This window comes from Melozone crissalis, unplaced genomic scaffold, assembly GCF_028551555.1.
Source record: "Melozone crissalis strain CALT ecotype California unplaced genomic scaffold, PUWL_Pcris_2 ptg000013l_1, whole genome shotgun sequence".
In the NCBI taxonomy this organism is placed as follows: Eukaryota; Metazoa; Chordata; class Aves; order Passeriformes; family Passerellidae; genus Melozone; species Melozone crissalis.
In genome coordinates this window covers 2,109,115-2,128,724 of record NW_026535791.1, presented here as the reverse complement: position 1 = coordinate 2,128,724, position 19,610 = coordinate 2,109,115, and the positions used below count along the sequence as shown (strand labels likewise).

At 41.2% G+C, this 19,610-nt stretch overlaps 1 protein-coding gene across 1 annotated transcript in view; it reads left to right on the top strand.

Moving 5' to 3' along the window:
• The window catches only part of EXPH5 (exophilin 5), a 35,360-nt gene that overhangs the window by 5,159 nt on the left and 10,591 nt on the right, over positions 1-19,610 (top strand). Inside the window, exons 2-3 of the mRNA XM_054272055.1 lie at positions 12,045-12,202; positions 16,759-16,903. Of these exons, the coding sequence (XP_054128030.1) occupies positions 12,045-12,202; positions 16,759-16,903 (303 nt within the window). The remainder of the gene's footprint in view (positions 1-12,044; positions 12,203-16,758; positions 16,904-19,610) is intronic.

Genomic DNA, 19,610 nt, shown 5'->3' with positions numbered 1-19,610 from the left:
CATTTGAGTGTTGTGGGAAAGATGAGTCCCCTCCTTTGACTGTTCTAGACAGTCTCTAAATTAAATCATTTGGAGATAGTTACTTGTTACAGGCACACAGCTGTTCTTACTGCCTCACGCAGATCATTTACTGAGTTCATTTGTTGCAAGTAATTCCTTATTGTATTCTCCTGACTGCCATTTACTCTCACAGGTCTGGCAATAGGAGGGAATACAATCCTGTGTTGGAAATGTATTTTTTCTCCTTCTTCTCTTGGGAAGACATTTGTTGCAGAAGTGCAGACATACTCAGTTTTGTATGTATTTAAGCATATTCATACTTGGTGCTCCAATTATATTGTCTTGTATACAGTTTGAGGGGTCTGCCATTGCAGGCTTTATTTTGTCATATTCACAGAAGTAGTCCTCTTTACTTTCTTGGAGATCAAGAATAACTTGTTGGGTGTTAGAGAAAGGGATTTGGGGCTCAACTCCTCACAATTACAAAGAATTTTTAAAAATCAGCTCCAAAATACATGAGCTGCATGGATGGGGAGAGCAGACAGGATACCAGGACAGCATTACTTGGGTATATTGTTGTTCCAGTGGAACTTCCCTCCTGAACAAAGCATTAATAAAGAAATTCTTTCATAAGAGATACTCCACCCAGGAATGTTTCCGGGCGCAAGTGTTCTATTGTGTCTTGATGTGGAGGAGATACTATTATTACTTACCACTGATACTGTGCCACCGGTGCGTTTAGTGGTTTGTAAACACTAATGAAAATAGGCCTTTGAAGCCCTGAAGGGCTAATATGCTAAAGAAGTGCCAGTAGAAGCAAAAATGGCAGGGAAGACCGGGACTTAAAAACCTTTACTTGCTTTGGTAAACAATTGCTATCATAAGAATCCCATTTTGAGACTTCCCTTGTTTGAGTGGGGGTACTGTAACCAAATGCAATTGGTAAGTTGCATACCAAGTTTTTTCCTCATTGTGTTTTTTAATAGTCCTATCTTATGGTGGGGTCTAGACTCACAGATTGGGGCTTCACACAGGCTGAGAAGGAGAAGTAGAAATGGCCAGGGGCGGGTAGGTACTGTGTGTGCCATTTTCTCTATTGGTTTTTACTCTGTCCATTTGGGATAACTAGACCAAAGGCTGTGATGTAACTCCAGTTTTATGCCTACAGAGCAGAGTCTGGACCAGCCTTGCTGCCAGCTCATTGGTCTTGTCCTTTCACAATGAATTAATTTCAGTGCCAGTCCTTTCCTCTAAAGATTTGTACTTGGTGTTTGAGGGCAGGGGGTTTCCTATGGTGTGTGTGGTGGCAGAAGGAAGAACCTTTTGAGGTGTATAACATAACAGCCTGTCAGCAGGGCACTGAATGTATTTCTGCTTTTTTCAGGTTACTGGGTCCATGGTGGCTCCCCACAGGGCTGGCAGGGCAGGGCCTGGCCACCAGGGCCTGTCCCTGGTGACACAGACGGGCAGTGCAGTGATGGCTGTGGTGTCATGGCAGGGCCGGGGCCGGGGCCAGGCTGTGGGGCTGAGTCACGCTCAGGGCTGGGGTCAGGCCTGCTCCCCCACAGCCCGCTGCTCATGGGGCAGGGCCAGAATCATGGGGCAGGGCCATGGTCAAGATGAGCGGTCAGGACAGGGTCAGACCTGGTGCCAGTGACCAGGGTCAGCCATGGCCTGTGATGGCCAGGCAGGCCAGGGGTGAGGGGCCGGGCTGGAGGCCGAGTTGGGTGTCAGCCTAGGGGTCAGGGCACAGATGGAGCTGGGGATGCAGCTGAGGCGGTAAATGGAGCACAGCCCAGCGGGACAGCCTGTGCAGCTCCCAGGGAAGGAGGGCTCACCCCTGCTGAGCCTATGGCTGCCATCTGCGCAGCACCTTTGTCTAAGGACACCCAGCCCTGCTCTGCCCAGGCTGGTCCAGGGCCCAGGCAGCCAAATCCACAGGAGCAGGAAGGACATTCTCAGGGCGCTTTCACCTGTGCTCATTCAAACACAGGCTTTGTGCCTGGTCTTTCAGACTGCTGAGACTAACTTTTGCATTTTCAAGCGACCAAACAGTGTGAAAGTGAAAATCGCAAAGATTATTATTGTTATTATTGAGCTCACTTTCTGATGTCACTAGGGCTGCCAAAAAGTACGATGATGTTGAAACTGGATGAGATTTAAGCAAAGACTTACTGTTAAGTCATAGGCAGACATTTTCGAAGTTCAAACTTAACGGTAAAAGCAGAATTCATTGAACTCTGTCTATATAAATAAATTGACCAGCCTTCACAAATAAATAGGTCAGACACAGCAGAGCGAGCAAGCACTAACTATTGAGTAGACAGTCAATATGGGGAGTTATTCTGGAATAGATAATGCAGAACAGTAGAGGTTTTTAAGGTTTTCCATGGACTTGTGATCCAATTACAGTCTTGTGTACCTTGTAGGAAGTCTGCACACTTCCCAGGTTTGACCTTTCCAGCAGTAATATTCTCAACACCCTCTGTCTCCTCCACAATTCAAGTGCAGAAGTTAAATTAATAATTGACATTCTAGTTGGAATTAGAAATTACCGTTAGGTGGAAGACAGCTTTCCCTACTAGGCTAGCAGAGAGTCATTGAGGTGCCTATATGATGAAATGATTTTCTCATGCTGACAACTTCTACACAGTGTCCCAACGCCTTCAAGTCCTTGCATGTATTTCAGAAATAATAAATTCGCTATGCCAGTAATTCAAAAAAGTGTTTTGCAGAAACACATCTGATTCACGTTCAGAGTGGCTGGCTATCTCCCCATGCGTACTGGCACAGCTGTGCTCTGGTGGTGTGCTCAGGTGACATGTGTATCTCATAGGCCTGTGTGTCACAAAGGCTGCAGCACCTGCTTTCCCTAGTGAAGCCCAAGGAGCTGGAGTTTTGCTGGATTTGGCCCCTGATGTACTTCCAATTCCTGCATCCATCCAGACATGCAGCACTTGCACCTCCCGCAGACATGGCTCTCGGCCTGGCTAACAGCTGGGGGCAAAGCTCCTTGGGCTGTGTCAGGACTCCAGCTGATGTTCACTGCTTTCTGTCAGATACTGTTTTGATGGCATTTGAAAATTGTGGTATCTGTCTCCTTTTCTTTTTATAAATTTAGGTTTTGCCAGTGGTTTGTGTGTAGTCAATTTAATTATCCTTTAAAATCTTTTTTCTCTCTGAATCTAGTTTTCAAATCAAGTGGTATCTGGCCCACTAGAGTTTTGAATTTTGGGCACAGAGACCCCATTTTCTTTTCTGTTCCAGAAATTTAACACAGGACTATCTAAACTAAGGCCTGACCTCTGTTTGGTCTTTCTTGTACTTGTTTTAAATTGACAAATTACATACTTCCTTGGAGCTTACAGTCTGAAAAAAATCACTACTTAAGTATTTAATGCAGGAAATTCATTAAAGCAGGTAGAAAAAAAGAGGATTTGTTCTGAGGACATGTGCATCTAAAAGATCACAGGAAATTTATTCCTAATCCTTCTCTGCAGCTAAATTATTATGTTTACACTGTTAACTATAATAAACTGTATTTAAATATCTGCATTTTAAACTCTTAACTGAACCTATCTTATTTTTCTCAGAAATAAATAAATCCATATCCTGGTACCATATTAACTGTGAACAACACATCAAAACCACAATAGCCAAGAGTAAATTATGAAAAGTACAGTGTATTTACACTTTATAGCACATTAATTACATTGAATTTACTTTGTTATTGGAATAATCAAGGAACTGTAGCACTTATACTGGCTATGTCTTTGGATTCTTAGATCGGCAAGGGTCTGAGTGCAGAGAGCTGCAGTCAGGAAAAGCTTCAGCACTGTGTCTGGGGTGCTCTGCAGTCTCTTTCTTCATTAGAGACTTGTGTGTCCTTAAATACATATTTATTTTTCTGTGTTCTTTAATATATGCAAAATTATACACATGTAAATATTCTACTTTAAAGCATTATTATACTAAAATATTTCCATTTCCAGTGGAAGAGTTGTGATAAATTATGAGAGTCTAAGGTACTATGGCAGAGGATCTCTGTGTAAGTATATATTACATACATGTATAAAAGCATTACATTTCCAGATGAAAAACACCCACTGTGTCAACTTTTAAAGCTTTCATAAATTCTCATGACCTATTTCCTTAGTTTAAAGCAATGTAAATGAGGCTTTTGTAGTGTTACAGTAACACATAACCTGTGTGCAGGTACACTGACCTGTCTTCTGTTGTCCAGAGCTGTGAACTCTGCTCAATGTAAGACTCTGAACAATTATCTGAGATTGCAGAGGTGCATTTTGAGAGCCCTTGGCTTCAGGCTTAGCTCCATACAAGCAAATATCTAAGCCTTTTTGGAGCCTCTCAGTTTCAGAGCTCTGTCATACACAAACCTGCTTGTAGAGATGAGGATTTGCTCTTAATTTAAAACCAATTCCCCTCCTACAGAGTTCTCACCTAGCCTGTATTTTGTTTCTGGTTTTGTTTTTGGTTTTTTTTTTTTTCTTATACTGTTTATTAGGAAAGGTTTTTCATAAAGAAAGTCAAACAATAAGATGAAGAATAGTGTCTGCATTTTATGTCTTTGTAAGGCAGTTAACTTTACAATACATGACTGAGCTGTAAATTACTTGCAATAGACGACTGTCTCTTTGCATGCTATCAATATTTATAAAAGTTCATTGTAATCAACTAGCAGCTCTACCCTGGCAGAGTAAATATGTCTCTGTTAATCATTAGCTTCAGATTTATTGAGAGACCTGATCGTCAGCCTTCCAACCCATCATGTGGTACACATGGTATGCATCTTACATTTCTATGTAAGATTTCTGCGACAGAAATTCAGGAGCTCACAACTTATTCCAGTGTTTTTGGACTGAGACTACATCTATGACTGCAAATAAATCACAGTTTTTATGTGGAGAATTATATCCATTGCCTCTATTAGCATGTATTAATATTAATAGAAATTCCTATTAATGAAGTAATCTCATTAGAGACATTAATTACTACCATTCAGAAGCTATGTGACACACTTTAAAGATGATAAGTGGGTTTTCTTTCCGTTGCATCATGGGTTTGTTTTGTTATTACCATACAATATTGGTAGGTAGCTTGCAATGTAACACCCTTTTTTCTAGACTATCATTTGTAGCCTACAGAGACATGGTAACTAATGGATAAAACATTCACAGAATAGAGCTTTCCCCTGTACTGCATGCATTGTGAAAGGAACTGCAGAGAGTCAGCCCAAGCTGGAGAGTCACCAACAGCTGTGACATTCCTAGTGGTATTCCACCTCATTCTCTCCTAGTGACCAGCTGCCCAAAGGACTAAAAGCTTTCATTTTCTAAGTATTTATAACTGCTAAAAGATCTGTACTTACAGACTTTTCTGTTTGTTCCAGCTGGGCTGAAATTATGTTTTCACTGTAAACCTGGGGTAGCTGCTAAAGAAATAGTTTAATGTTAAAAGTAATGTCTTGAGGCATTGTTGCACCTTGAGATGCATGATTAATCACCCTCAGCTCCCGTGATCTCAGGTTTCAATGCTCTGTTTTGAAAACTTAACTTTTTGAAGGCAGTCATTGAGCTTCTCATTTCAGAGCATTAACTGAGAGCTTCTGATTCCTGAGCTGTCAGAACACAGAGGAGTTATGTAGTCAGCATGAGAATTAACCTTTGTTCTTGCCCTTACAACATTTCCTAGTTTTCCATTTCAAAGGAAAGTGTGTGCTTTTGCTCAAAAAAGCAGACAAAAGCTTCAAGGGGAAAGGAGTGTTGGACTTGATGAAGGAAAAGAGCAGCTAGTGGAAGTCACTATATTAATTTCACATAGTTTAATATGAGAAGCTAATGTTTTGGAGAAAACAGAGGTAACTTTTGGTCACTGTACAGAGGGTGCTGAAGTTAAAGAATTGTAGACACAAAAGTCATTGTGATTTATAGAGTAGAAGTATTCGATGTCCATTGGGACTCCAATGTTTCATGTATGCTCATAAATCTCACTGGCTTTGTGGGTTGTATATAATGAATGCACACAGTGCCACTGGATTAGGCTATCTCAAAGCAGGTGATCAGCTTTAATTTCAATGAATAAATTTGTTGAATAGAGATAGTGTAATAATGTCAGATTTTGTGATTTATGCTATTTTTTAATTAAGAAGAGGAGAGGTAGAAATGGAAGGGTTTTCCTCATAGCAGATAAGGTAGAGCTTTAGTAAGGCAGAAAAGATGTTCTGCCTTTAACTCACATATTCCCTGACTGTATCCCTGACACACACAGCAGGTCATAATGTATGAATCTGATACCTGTTCTAAAAAAAGTGTTCTAAGGACAAAATTAATATTCTGTTTGCAAGTGTCTGTTTATGTAGCCCTACTTGCTGTTTAAAGGATACTTCTGACTGCATGTCAAATTCATATGCAGAAGTGGTATCTTTGTGTTTTAAGTACTTCTGACTATTAAATGTACAGTCTGGGATGAAAAACTAGAGAAGATTAATTACTTTTCCACTTTCCTCTGCCTTCTGCCTTTTGGCTTTGTACATTACTTCAATCTAAAAATTTAAGGATAATTATGATCTGGCACTGTCATGCAACCATTAAAGTGGAATTGAAAACATATGCCATGCAGTTCAGTGCTGGGCACCCCTGGTCTTCAGGTGAATATTTCTTGGCACTTCCAGTTGCTCCTTTCCACGCAGGGGTGTCACCACTAGGGGACTCTCCCTGCCGCAGCCTGACCTGGTGCCTGTTCAGGAGAGTTGAATTCCTTCCATTACATTTATTGGTGTTCGGGTCCTGGTCAGTCACAGACACTGAACCCACACTCTTTATTCCGCACTGTTGTGCCACATGCTCTGTGCCCATGCACATCTTTAGTTCTGTTGGTCACATACTCAGATAAATACATCTGAGGGCAACTTGGTGGGTTGATGGGCATTATAAAATGAATACATAATGACAAAAATGACAGAAGGATGAAAAGGATGAACACTTAGAAAACTATTATTTCAGGGGAAGAGAAAATTAAATTTGAGCAGCAACGATGTAGCAGGTTAGATTCAAGCATTATTGACTGACAACACATTTTATTCATCAAAATAGAGGAGACGTTGACTTTTCAGAGAATTACTGCAGAAATGCTTAATTTTACATATATCAAATAAACAAATAAATGAATTTTCAGTTAAATCTTTTTACATTGTCTTGTAGTATGTACAACCAAAACATGGGAGTCTTTTTTCCTCTGTTATTCATCTACTTGTGCATAATGTCTTACAGGTAATAATGAGGCTGACTTGGTTCATTTTTATTAGCCAAAGAGACAGCAGTAAGAAAGAAAAATAAACAAAACATGCTTTAACCTGAGTAAAAGTATACCAGCTACTAAGAATAAAGACTGCCTTAGAAAACAGACCTGTTGTGTGTCTGACGTGCTAGGAAAGAGTGTGTTGACTCATTGTTTTTCTTCCTGGTAGGATTAACCTGCCACAGGAGCTTCTCTGGCACCTTGGAAACAGAAATGTTGTTGTTATTGCTATTATACGTTTCTAGGAAATGACAGATAATAACTTTTTTTCAAATTATTTTACATGTGGTAGCCTTTGCCTTTCTCAGTAATACTTCTTTTCCCTTTTTTTTCCAAATAAGATGACAACTTGGAAGCATGTCTTTAAATTGTTTTCATAAAATTAAAAGGAACTCTAAGTAAGAAAATATACTTGCATATGCATTTGTCCTAGTTTGGGACGAATTTGGAAGGGAACTTCCAAAAGGATGTTCCCTAAAGGGCAAAATTCAGCAGCTCTTCCCCCCCATCTATTCAGGTGATAAACGGCCTTAGAGAAAAGTAGAAAAGTCTGTTTCTTTAACAAGCAAAGCATTCACAAACATGAGAAAATGAAAAATATAAAACAATGGAACCTCTCACTGTTCTGAAGAGATGGCAAATTCAGAGAGAGTCCTTTGTAGTTCAGAGTCCTTTCCCTGGGTGTGTCCTTGGCTTTCTCTCAGTCTCTCCGGGGCTCGGGTCCGGTGTCCCGGCTGTGCAGCTTTGGGTACACCTGGATGATAGTCCTGCTGTTCCCGGACCAACAATGGCCGAACCGTTCCAAAAAAACCCTTCTGGCTTCAGCTAACCAGAGGAAAAAACAGCAAAAACAGCAAGGGGAAACTCCCCTTCTGTCTGCAGAGCAGAGAACTCTGAGAGCACTGCTTACCTCTGTGTTTTGAGCACCGCCGCGAAAAAAAATCCACTGTTTTTCCTTCTCCCCTTCTTTGCTGTCAAATCTAGTTGTAAAGGTGCAGAACGTATTTCTGGGCTAAACAGTCAAGTGGAGATACAATCCACCCTCATAAAGTTGCCCCAGAACAGTGTTTTAGAGCTACTTGTGGCTGTGACAACAGCCAGAGTTTTCTAGAAAAATAGCTGGTCATAGATGTGATGGAGTTGTACAGTTCACCAGTGCAGCATAATTTATAAAGTGGTAGGAAGGGGGCAAGTCGAAGTAAAAAAAAAATTTGGGAAACAACAGGTTCTTCAGGCATTGATTTTTAATTGATCTCTAGCCTTTTTCTTCCTGACAAAGCAAGGAATATGAACAGAGTAAAGAGAAAAGCTTGGTTTAGGTTACTGCAAGTTATCTGCCCTGCTGTATTTTTTGTCTAATGCTTTCAACACTACTTTTTTTCTACAATCCTTTCAGTCTTGTATTTTCAGACAGTGAGAGCTTTGATCCAATGAGCAAGTTTAATCTGTTTATTCTTCACCTGGTGCAATTTTTCATTCTTTGTAGTTGTTGTTTATCTGTTCCCTTATGAAGTGTGTGGTAAGAGTCCTTTAGGGTCAAATCCTGCTCTGTTAAACTCAATAGGAATAATAATTTCTGCTTTTAGCAAAAATAGGATTGAATCCTCTGTCCTCTGCAAACAAGTGCTGTCCCCAAATGTCCTATTTGGGAACCCAGTTTCTACTACCTTGAACACGTGTTCCTCTTTATATTCAGAGTGAAGATGGTAAGGAAAATGCCTTTCCTCTTACAGTAGCAATTAAAACTCCTTATTATCCTAACAGGAAGTGGCAGGGGAGGCTGCACATCTATGGACAGTATTTATGGTAACCCACATGAAAGTCTAGAGCACACAAACATTCAGGGTAACTTTTCCCTGGAGATGTCTGTAAGAAATACTGGGACATCCTTGTGCCAATAAGGAAGAGATGTTTTTAAAAACACTGCAAAGAAGTTGCTCCTGAGTGATTCATTGGTTTAGACGCTCTGTAGAATAATAGATGGGAAAAGATAATGAGCCTGTGAGGTCATTTAGGGTTGCTGCCTGCACTGGTTTGTGGAGCAGTCTCCTGTAAGTAATCCTGGGAATGGATTTGCCTTCAACCCCACAATAGTTTATAGATACTTTTCCCAGTCACAATGATGTTGCCTCCTTTCAAAAGGTAGTGGCTCCAAGTGTACAAAATAGCTGTAGGCAAATGAGGAGTAAGGATGGATGGAGCAGACTGGGAAGCAGGATTAGTGCATTTGGTTTAGAGGGCACTAGGTGTTTTGACACTCCTAAGGTGCAGTGTCTCAACACATAATGTGTTATCCAAGTAACAATAGTGCTGCCTCAGAGGCAGGTTCATTGCAATACTGAGTGCAGATACCATCTCCTGCTGTAATTGTTTCTTCAGATGGGCTTTCCTCCTGGCTCACAACCGGTGTTCATTAGTGTCGTGAGGGGGCAGTAAACTTGACAGCGCAGGTATGTAGGGAAATGATGTGGTTTGGCTGGGAGTCATCACGAAGGAGAAATACTTAACAGTCGTGCAATACTGCAACTATGTATCGTGTATCATACTCATTAACTATTATTTGTTACTCAAATAACTACATATATAGGGTTCCATATATGCCTCTCTGTGTATATAAATATAAATATGCACAGGCAGTTAAAAAGATTTATTTGATGAGTTGGGCATGACAGCACAATTCAAAAGCAGCATATACACAGATAAGGACTACATATAATGCCAAGCATGTACCAGTACAGATTTTATAGTGTTTAAGCAGTGAAGTCAGTGTTTGTGCAAAACTTTTAACTCCATTTCTTCGTGCAAGGCGCGTTCGTGCCGTGCCTGGTATGGTCTATTATAGAGTGATTGTGGGGTTTTTATATTTCCCTTTGCTCTGGAATGCGTAAATGTGCGGCAAACAGCTGTTTCTCCGCCCGTCCTCTCTCTCCCCGGCCGCGGGCGCTGGGCGGTGCTGCCGGCGGCCGCCGCCGGGGGGCGCCACGGCCCCGCCCGCCTGCCCGGGAGCGGCCATGCCAGCGCCGCCTCCCGCGGGAAAAGCGATTCGGCACGGTGGGATCTAAAACAGATCGGGGAGGGATCCTAACAGATCGGGAACGGCGATCCCCGCGCCGCCTCCGCGGGAAAAGCGATTCGGCCCGCGGGGATGGATCCTAACAGATGCTCTCCGCTTTCGGGACTTCAGCAGAACCGCCCAGGGGTTGTTTCCCGGGCAGTCGCTGTGGCTGCGGCCACTCCCCAAGCAGCTCATGCCCTCCTCTCCGTGCTTTTACTCCTCCCAGTATCTTGGATCCCCTTTGGTAAGGCCACAGGAGTGAGGTCATGGAGTTGGCTATGGAGAGCACATTGTTCATCCCCTCCTGCTTCTCATCAGTGCTAGGCTGCGTTCCAGGCTGCACAATGCATTTACGGTGTTTAGTCACTCCCATGGTGCGGTAATATCTGCGATGAGTAACATTTTTGCCTGTGTAATAAGTTTATTTGGAATGGCTAGTACTCGTGCAGGTGGCTGTGTAATCTTCTTCAAGGGAAATACTCATTTCCCAAAAATGTCTCCCTCCAGCCTTCCTGTCCATCAGATGCCACCAGATACACAGTAGGGGCTAGTATGGACAATGAATTCCATAAATTCCAGATCAAAATATATCCATTTCCAGACTAGATGTTTAATTTTAAGTTTGTTCTGTGAAGTAGTATTGTCTCAGATGAGTTTTTACTTAAATTGATAAGTGAAGCAACTTATGTTCTCTGGGAGCATCTGTATTCTGGACACAGATTTTTACCACTGATTAAGGAGGCAGATTTACATGAAAGCCGTGCTCAAACATTGGTATTACATCTCCAGGCTGTGCACGACGTCTTGTTTTGTTAGCATCAGAATCAGTTGGGGGTGTGGATCTGCTGTATTTGCATCTATACTTTTGACACTAGTGTAAATGTAATTTAAAAGCAAGTAACTTTGCATGTCCCTTGCACTATTCCCACTCCTTTGCAATTGTACCTTTTCTGTCCAGCTAGACAATTCATTCCTATGACCTCTTGGTCTAAAATCTGAACTTGCTACTAAATATCTTCTTCAGTTGCAGCCACATGTGTGTAGCTTGCTCAGGCTGCGCCTCAGTGTGGCAGAACATTCATATTCATTATTGGCTGCCTCCATCCATATTGAACACAAGCAGAATCACTATGCATCAAGGAAAGAGGAAAATGTGATAAACTTGTTGAACATGTTTCATGAATATCTATTAGCTGAATTCTCAATTTACTGTTCTCCTTTGCATGGAAAATGTGTAGTGGGCACCTCATTGTCAGGGCATCAGTGATCTACCCCTAGAAAATAAAAATAATTTTGTTATTTCTTCTATTTAAATGAGTGAATAAATATTTCAAAATTTGCTTTATTTTGAGTGTTATTTATTCTAATTTGATTATTGGATCAACTTAATCTTACATTCAATTAGTTTTAGAATGCATATGGATTGCCTTATTCTTGCAAGGAAAAAAGATGCACTTCCTTAAGGACGAGAATAATGCAAGCATATGAGTCATTTGTTAAACAGTAGAATGTTGCTGTCACTAAAACTTTTATGTGATTGCTGTGAATGTCCCACTGCTTTGTAAAAGTCATTATATGTAGAGATATACTGTAAATACTTTAATGAAAAACAGGGAAAGTTCCTAATGATGTTCCTGTAATATCTAAAATGGCTTTTTTTTTTCCTTTTTAGCAAACTTCTGAAGAGAAAGAAGTCTGAAAAAGGGCTGCAGGGAGTGACTGGAGAATGGTTTGAAGAAATAAAAAGAAGAAAATATCAGAATTACATTGATGTCAATAGAATGTTAAAACCACCATTAGAGCATCAGCTAAGGAAGAGCAAAAATACCAGTGAGTTACATTTGTCCATTTCCTCATCTACATAATAGTGGTCACCAAACCAATGTCTTATGGCATGTCAGAGTGTAATAGTTAATCCTTGTTTCTGAAATTGCACTGAGCTTCTTCTCAAATCATAGTTTTACTAAACATGTGTTTTCAAAATAGGTATGTTTCTTTGAGCAGGTTCTGTTAAAAGCAGAGCTGGGATTCACAACAGAAAATCCCTGATATTTTTATGCTGTAGTTAGAATCATAGTATGGCCCAGGTTGGAAGGACATCAGAAGATCTTCAGGTCCAGTTTTTCATAGGAAGGGGAACCTGAATGAGATTATTTGGCACCATTTGCAGTCACATCTCTAAACCTCTAGTGATGGGGACTCTACTATGGCCCTGAGGAGGCTGTTCCAGTGATTAATTGTTCTCACGGTAAAAAAAGTCTTTATTAATCAAAATGAAATTGCTATAATTATAGTAAATACAGTGGTAGTTTCCCAATCAAAGCAGGGATGTCTGCATTGTACAAAAACGTTGTGGTTTAACCCCAGCTGGCAGCAAAGCACAACACAGCCACTCACTCACTCACTCCCCCACCATGGGAGGGGGTGAGAATTGGAGGGGTAAAAGTGAATTGAGGTAACGACAGTTGATAGATAAAGCAAATGCCACGCACACAAGCAAAGCAAAGCAAAGCAAGGCTTTCCTTCACCACTCCTCGTGGTCAGGCAGGTGTTCAGCATCTCCAGGGCTCCATCACATGTAACAGTGACTTGAGGACACAAATGCCATCACTGTGAATGTCCTCCCTTCCCTCTTCTTCCCCTAGATTTTATATGCTGAGTATGATGCTGTATGGTATGGGATATTCATCAGGTATGCTGGCCCCAGCTGCATCCCCTTCTGCCTCCTTGTACATCCCCAATCCACTCATTGATGGGGTGGGGGTGAGAAGCAGAAAAGCCTTGGCGCTGTGTAAGCCCTGCTCAGCAGTAAGGAAAACATCCCTGAATTACCAAAACTGTTCTCAGCACAAATCCAGAACACAGCCCCATATTAGCTACTATGGAAATAATTAATTATCACAGCCAAACCCAGCACATTCTTTACTCCTTATTCCATGCCATTTACATCATGCTCAGGTCCCACACTCTTCAGTGTATCCCCATTAACCACCCCACTGCCTTGAGCTTGCCTCTGCTCCAGCTTAGACTTACCCATGTACTGCAGTGTCTCAGGGGTATTCCTGCTCCAAGTAGAGTCACAGTCTCTCCAGGGATATACTTGCTGCAGCATGGAGTTTTCCACAGCCCCAGTCCACCTGAGGTGCACCTTTTCCAGCATGGCCTCCTCCATGGGCCACAATGGCTTCAGAAATGCACCTACTCCAACATGGCCTTACCTGTGGCTGCAATCTCCATGGGGGAGTCATGGGCTTATCCATGGCCACTCACTTTGAGGTTCTCCACAGATTCTTTGAGGTGTGTACCTTCTACAGACTTACTCCTGGTCACAATCCCTTCAGAGGTGCACCATAACCATGGCACATAACCATTGCACCAAGGAGCATAGGCTCTAACTTACAGCCTGGCAGGCAAGCCCCATGGCAAGCACTGGAGCCTGTCAATTAATAGCTAAACAAGAATTCTAAGCAAGAACAGTGATAAATTCTGTCTAGCACATTCCACTGAGGTCTGTTGTTATCTCAAACACTTCGAGCCTTACACTGGGTATCCCAAAGAACTCTTGTGGTTTAACCCCAACCATCACCTAAGTACCACCCAGTGGCTCATTCACTTGACCCCCATCAGGATGGGCAAGAGGCTAAAAGTGAGAGAACTCATGAGTTGAGATAAAGACAGTTTCATAGATAAAGGATAAATCTTGCACATGAGGAAGCAAACCAAAGAATTAAGTCACCACTTCTTGTGAGCAGGCAGGTGTTCAGCTGTCCCCAGGAAAGTTGGGCTGCAGCACACACAATGGTTGCTTGGGAACACAAACACTGTCACTCTGAACATCCTCCCTTCCTTCTTTCCCTCCAGCTTTCCACACTGGGCACGGTCCTGTACGGTCTGGAATGTCCCTTGGATCAGCTGGGGTCAGCTGTCCCAGCTGTGTCCCCTCCCAGCTCCTTGTGCACACTGAGCTACTTGCTTGTAGGGTGGGGTGAGAGGCAGGAGAGGCCTTAACTCTGTGTAAAATATCCCTGTGTTACTGACACTGCATGCAGCACAAATCCAGAACACAGCCCATGCAAGCAGCTGTGGAAGAAAATTAACTATACCAGCCAAAACCAGCAAAAAAAGAATTGTTTTGCCTTGTTTTCTTAAAAAACTAAAAGCACCTAAATGACATTTGGAATAAGTAGATGAATTTGGGTGAGAAAGGTTTGACTATACCAGTGGAAAACTTTTTCTGGTAACACTGAGCTAAAGGCATGCTAGTGCTTATTATCAGGGTGAGTTTCAAAGCCTGAAAAGTTGGCCTGACCAGGAGGCAATTTCTTGAGATCTCATTTCACAGATTCTGATGCCCATCCAAAATGAATATGCAGCAGAAACACAGGATCTCTATAAAAAGCATGGTATTCTGCACTTTCATCTTCTATCCAGATAGTTCTCATGCATGATATATGCTTTTATTCCATTCACACTTCTGCCTGTTTTTCATTGAGCTCCTCCTATTTGTGCTTCATAGCAACTGGAAGTAGAGTCATGGATTTCGAAAGATAAGTGAAACCTTAAACATTTTCCTCATACTACAGACCTGCACAGAATAGATCTCAGGGTTTCCTGACCTTTTATCCCCAACATCCCCTCTAGTCCTCAGCTACCTACAATTTTTATCTTTCAGAGATAGTCTGACTAAACTCTGTGTAATTGTTCTCTGGCATTTAACTTTGAAAGCACCTGTTCTATTTCAGATCTGAAGAAGGGCTTGTGTGCCTCAGAGGCTTGTCTGATATTTCCAGCTGTATAAGCTGGCTAAATAAAAGATCCTACTTCTTCCTGCAAGCCTTGCTGTGTCTACATCCTAAGACCATCCTGGCTATGGCAGTGCTATCAGGACTCTCTTGATGCCACCTGCATTGTCAAGTCCATGCCACCAAGAGAATAGGCTCTGAAAGGGGTAAAGAATGAGGCATTTTGAAGTACACAGAGATTGTCACTGAAGGGAAAGCCATGTATTACACACAAGATTTAAATCACATTACATGAATTATTCATTTCATTTGGACAATGTCCAAAATGCTCCCCCTTGCTGTTGTTATAAATGTCACTTTTCCCTAATTTCTGGGTTTGCTTTCTCCTGCACTCATTGGATAAGCCATTTTCAGGCCGTTGTGTTGTTTCAGGCTTTAAATGTGTTGCTTTAAATAGAGAAAAAAAAAAAAGTAATGCCTTATTCCTAGTGATATCTTGTTTCCTTATATTCTCTAGTTTGCTGTGGTGTGGTGCTGATCTGTTGCAGCGCCTGAGTGGGTCGCTGCTGGTGAGAGAGAGACGGTGAATCTTGTTTCTTGATCAGAAGGCTGGATTTATTGATATATGATATATAATACATTATAACTGTACTAAATAGAATAAAGAGAGAAGTTGCAGATGCTTGCTAAACCAAGAATAGAAAAAAAAGAATCTAAAACAAAGTTGTGCCCAGGGACTCGGTCCCCTGGCTTGCTCTTGTGATTGGCCCTCAATTATAAACATACAAACATGAGCCAATCAAGGTGTCCCTGTTACATTCCACAGCAGCTGATAACAACTGTTTACATTCATCTTCTGGGGCCTCTGGCCTCCCAGAAAATGCAGAAATCTGAAAGAAAGGATTTCTGTGAAAAAATGTCTGCAACACTGATCCTTCTGTTTCTTTCCCTTTTCTATAAGTGATACTCATCCTCATCTTCCCACCAAATGCCAGCTGCTTTTACAGGCAGACTGAGTTTATGTTCTGTTTGAAGAAAACAAGTCATAACCTTCCCAAAGAAATCATTCACAATATCGTGCATTGAAAATACAGATGTGATATGCAGTTTGTAGCAGAAAAAAAGTACTCTAGTGCCCACAGGAATCCCAGTGTAAGGAAATCTATGATACAGAGGACACTTTAGTCTGAGTTGGTGTTATGTAGTTACATTACAGTCACTTAGGTCATTGTATGTTCTGGGTTGTTGCATTTACATTTCTTACAAACGTAAAAAGAAAGTGAGTAATGATTGTGAGGGGCCTCAATTTTCAAATGTTTGATCTGCCTGTATTTTAAAACAGGTATGATTTTCAAGTAATTGAGTTCTGATTACTTTGTGAAAATCAGCCTCATGTAGCTCACATGCATCACCCAAAACAAATAATACATTTTGAAACTTTAGACCTGTTTATCTTTCTCTGTCTTCTAGTTAGTCATTATAAACCAGTATGTCACATAGTCTGTCCAAAAATGTCAAAACTGGATTTACCTGACATAAAAGGTAAGCAAAAGAAATTTTTTATGAAGATTAAACCTTTATGTATATTTTAATACTGCATTTATTAGGAACTCAAAACAAATCTACTTTTTATCACATTTTTAGATCATAAAGAAATAAAAATGTCATCCCGCACAAATCCTCAAGCACAAAAGAACACCTCAGCTTCCTTTCTGGGGTTCAGATCACCTTTTGCTTGGCTTTCCTCCTTTAGAAGATCAAGGAAAACCCAGACTCAGAAGCAACCACGGTGAGCTATAATGAGAACATACATTATTTCCATCTTCTAAAAAGTATATGAATTGTTCTGTGGTATGGAACAAAGTTCTAAAGTTTTAGAAAATTTAGTTAAATTATTTTTTCAGTCTCATGCTTTTTACCTCATTGGGAAGATTGTGATTTATTTGGTTCTGTAATGAGAGATTATCTGTATTGTGTCAGAAGAAAGAGGACTAAGTTACAAGTAGTAGGTAGAGTCTCTTGGCTAAACCTATTTTGCTCAGGTTTTGCATAAAGACTTAAAGTATATGAAAGGCTGTAGACTTTGGAGCAGCTGCATCCTGTTTCATTCCCTCTCAAGAGGACACAGTGTAAGGTGCATGGGGATCTGGTGCCCTATGGCTGTGATACAATAGGAAAGCACAGCTTTCCCAAGTCATGGCAGAGAGTGCCGGCCCCAGGCAGCTCTGCTGCATCAGTTCCCACCATTCCTAGCCCAGAGGCAGCTTAGAGGCAGCCCTGCAGCTTCAGCTCCAGCCAAGCAAACCAGACAGCTCTTGGCCCTTTTGCCTTCTGTGCTTTGTCAGTGCTTTGGGTTCAGTACTTGGGTTTGCTTTGGTTTACTTTGGTTTTTGAATCTGAATCACAGTTGGTCTCATACGCAGCTCAGGAGCTGCTGTTTGAAGAGCATCCTTCTCCTTTGCCATTCCCAGGGTTGAAGCTGCTGTTCAGAGGAAAAGGGGTGGGGGAAGCTACAGTCAGGCTGGTTAGGCTGCCTGATCTCTCTTAACTTTTGTACTGTGTGGCCATATGTCAGCAGCACGTGCATGAAATCTTGCTATTCTTGTGTGCATCTTAGGGTAATGCTTGGGACTGGCAATCACAGGTAGAGCTGCATTGTGCAGTGCTGTGAAATCCAAGTACAAAGATGCAAGATCTTTGGTACAAAAAGCCGATTTTGCTCGGTGCGTCTCAGATTGGTATTCTGGTCTGTGCCTGGGGCTCCCTGCTGGCATGATGTAATAAAACAGCTGTAATAAACAATGACAGGGAATGCAAGCCTCTAAAAAATTATGATTAGTCTGATACGTAGGTTTTGTAACATAGCAGCTTGCTATTGTGGAGTATTTGTATGAAAGCAGGAGATTTAAGGAGAGGTTTAAGTAGAGGCTTTGAGGTTAGCTTTGTGGATTTTCACTGGTAACAATTCTCTTACATAACAACACAACATGGAAAAAGAATATGCAGTGTTAACACTGCTCCTTACCTGTCATCTTCTTCCTCTTTCTTGTGACCTGGTAATGCCCCTTATTCTGGAACACAGAAATGCTGGGCCACAATCTTCCCCGAAGAATAAAGGGACACTTGTGTAACTGAGAATCACATTTCAAGGGTGCTTTATCCTGGTGCACAGTGAGGTAGCCAATGCACACACGAAGGTCGAGGCTTTGCTGTAGAATCTAAGCACTGAAATGATTTCTTAATTGAAGAAGGCAAAAAAACCAAACTGTGCCTACTCATTAGATCAGCTTTTCTTGTGTGTGTTTATCTGTTTTTTCCATGGAAAATCTGTCGTATCTCAGGCTCAGATGCCTTTGATTTCTGACCGTGCATAACTTGAAAAATAAACAAGTCAATCCTGACGTGTAACTGAGCTGATTGCTACATTTTCTAGTCACGCCTCTCTGTTGAAAACTTCCCCCACCCTCTTCTAGGTGTTGCCGTGGCATGTGGTTTGCTTTATGCATAGGCAAAGCACTGAAATAATCTGCCTCTCACCAGGTAGAGTTATTTTGGAGAGCTAGTGAAACACTGTAGGACGCAGCACCGTAAATCCTGTAAGTAAGCCTAACTGGCAGAAGCTTTTCAATGGCTGAACATTAATGGCTGGTTAGAGGGTCCTTTCAGTTCTGGAGAGGGAGTTTCAGCAGCTGTGGTGGTGTTCTGCTCTGAGAATAAACTATGGATGCTGCAGGAAGGAGTGCGCTCACATGGACATACGGAAGATGCTCATAAAAGGTTTGTAACTGTAGTCTGAAGGCAGCTTGATCCCTTTCGGTTCAAATGTGTCAGTTCTTGAATTCATTCTTACTCTCTTCTATATGTGTAAGTGTGATTCATCCTGGATAAAAATGCTGTTTAATTGTGTTTTCAGCATATGTGATTTATGTGTTTGGGTTTTAGTTGGCTTCTTACTTAGTACTGATAAGAATAGTCTTGAAGAAAATGGATTATACTGGCATTAGACAGCTTGTTGGTAGCCTGGGGAAGACAGGTGCCTTGCCTCTGTAGAAATAATAATTCACAGCAGATTTTAATTCATGGATTTTTATTATTGTTACCAGTTGTGATAGTCATCTTTTACTTTTCATCTTACATTTGATTGTCATTAAAAAGATACATATATATGGAAGTGGAAAAGTAGAAAATGTAATTTTTCATTTTCCATATTGAGGATAATTTTCCACATGGCAAATATTTCTGAACTTCAACATCAATTTAGCTTCTTTCCTGTTTATGAATAACAGACAATATTTAAAAGTATATGTGCATATGCATTGTGTGCAAAATAATGTAAACGTTGCTCTGTGTCATTAACCAAAAGAGAAACTGAATTACTGTTTCCTTAAATTAGGCAATATTTCTCTGAAAGTAAGAAAAAATTTAATTTTTAAATGCTGGAAAATTTAAAACAGTTCATAGAAACTAATAAGGCAGTTTGGAAAATTGAGAGATTG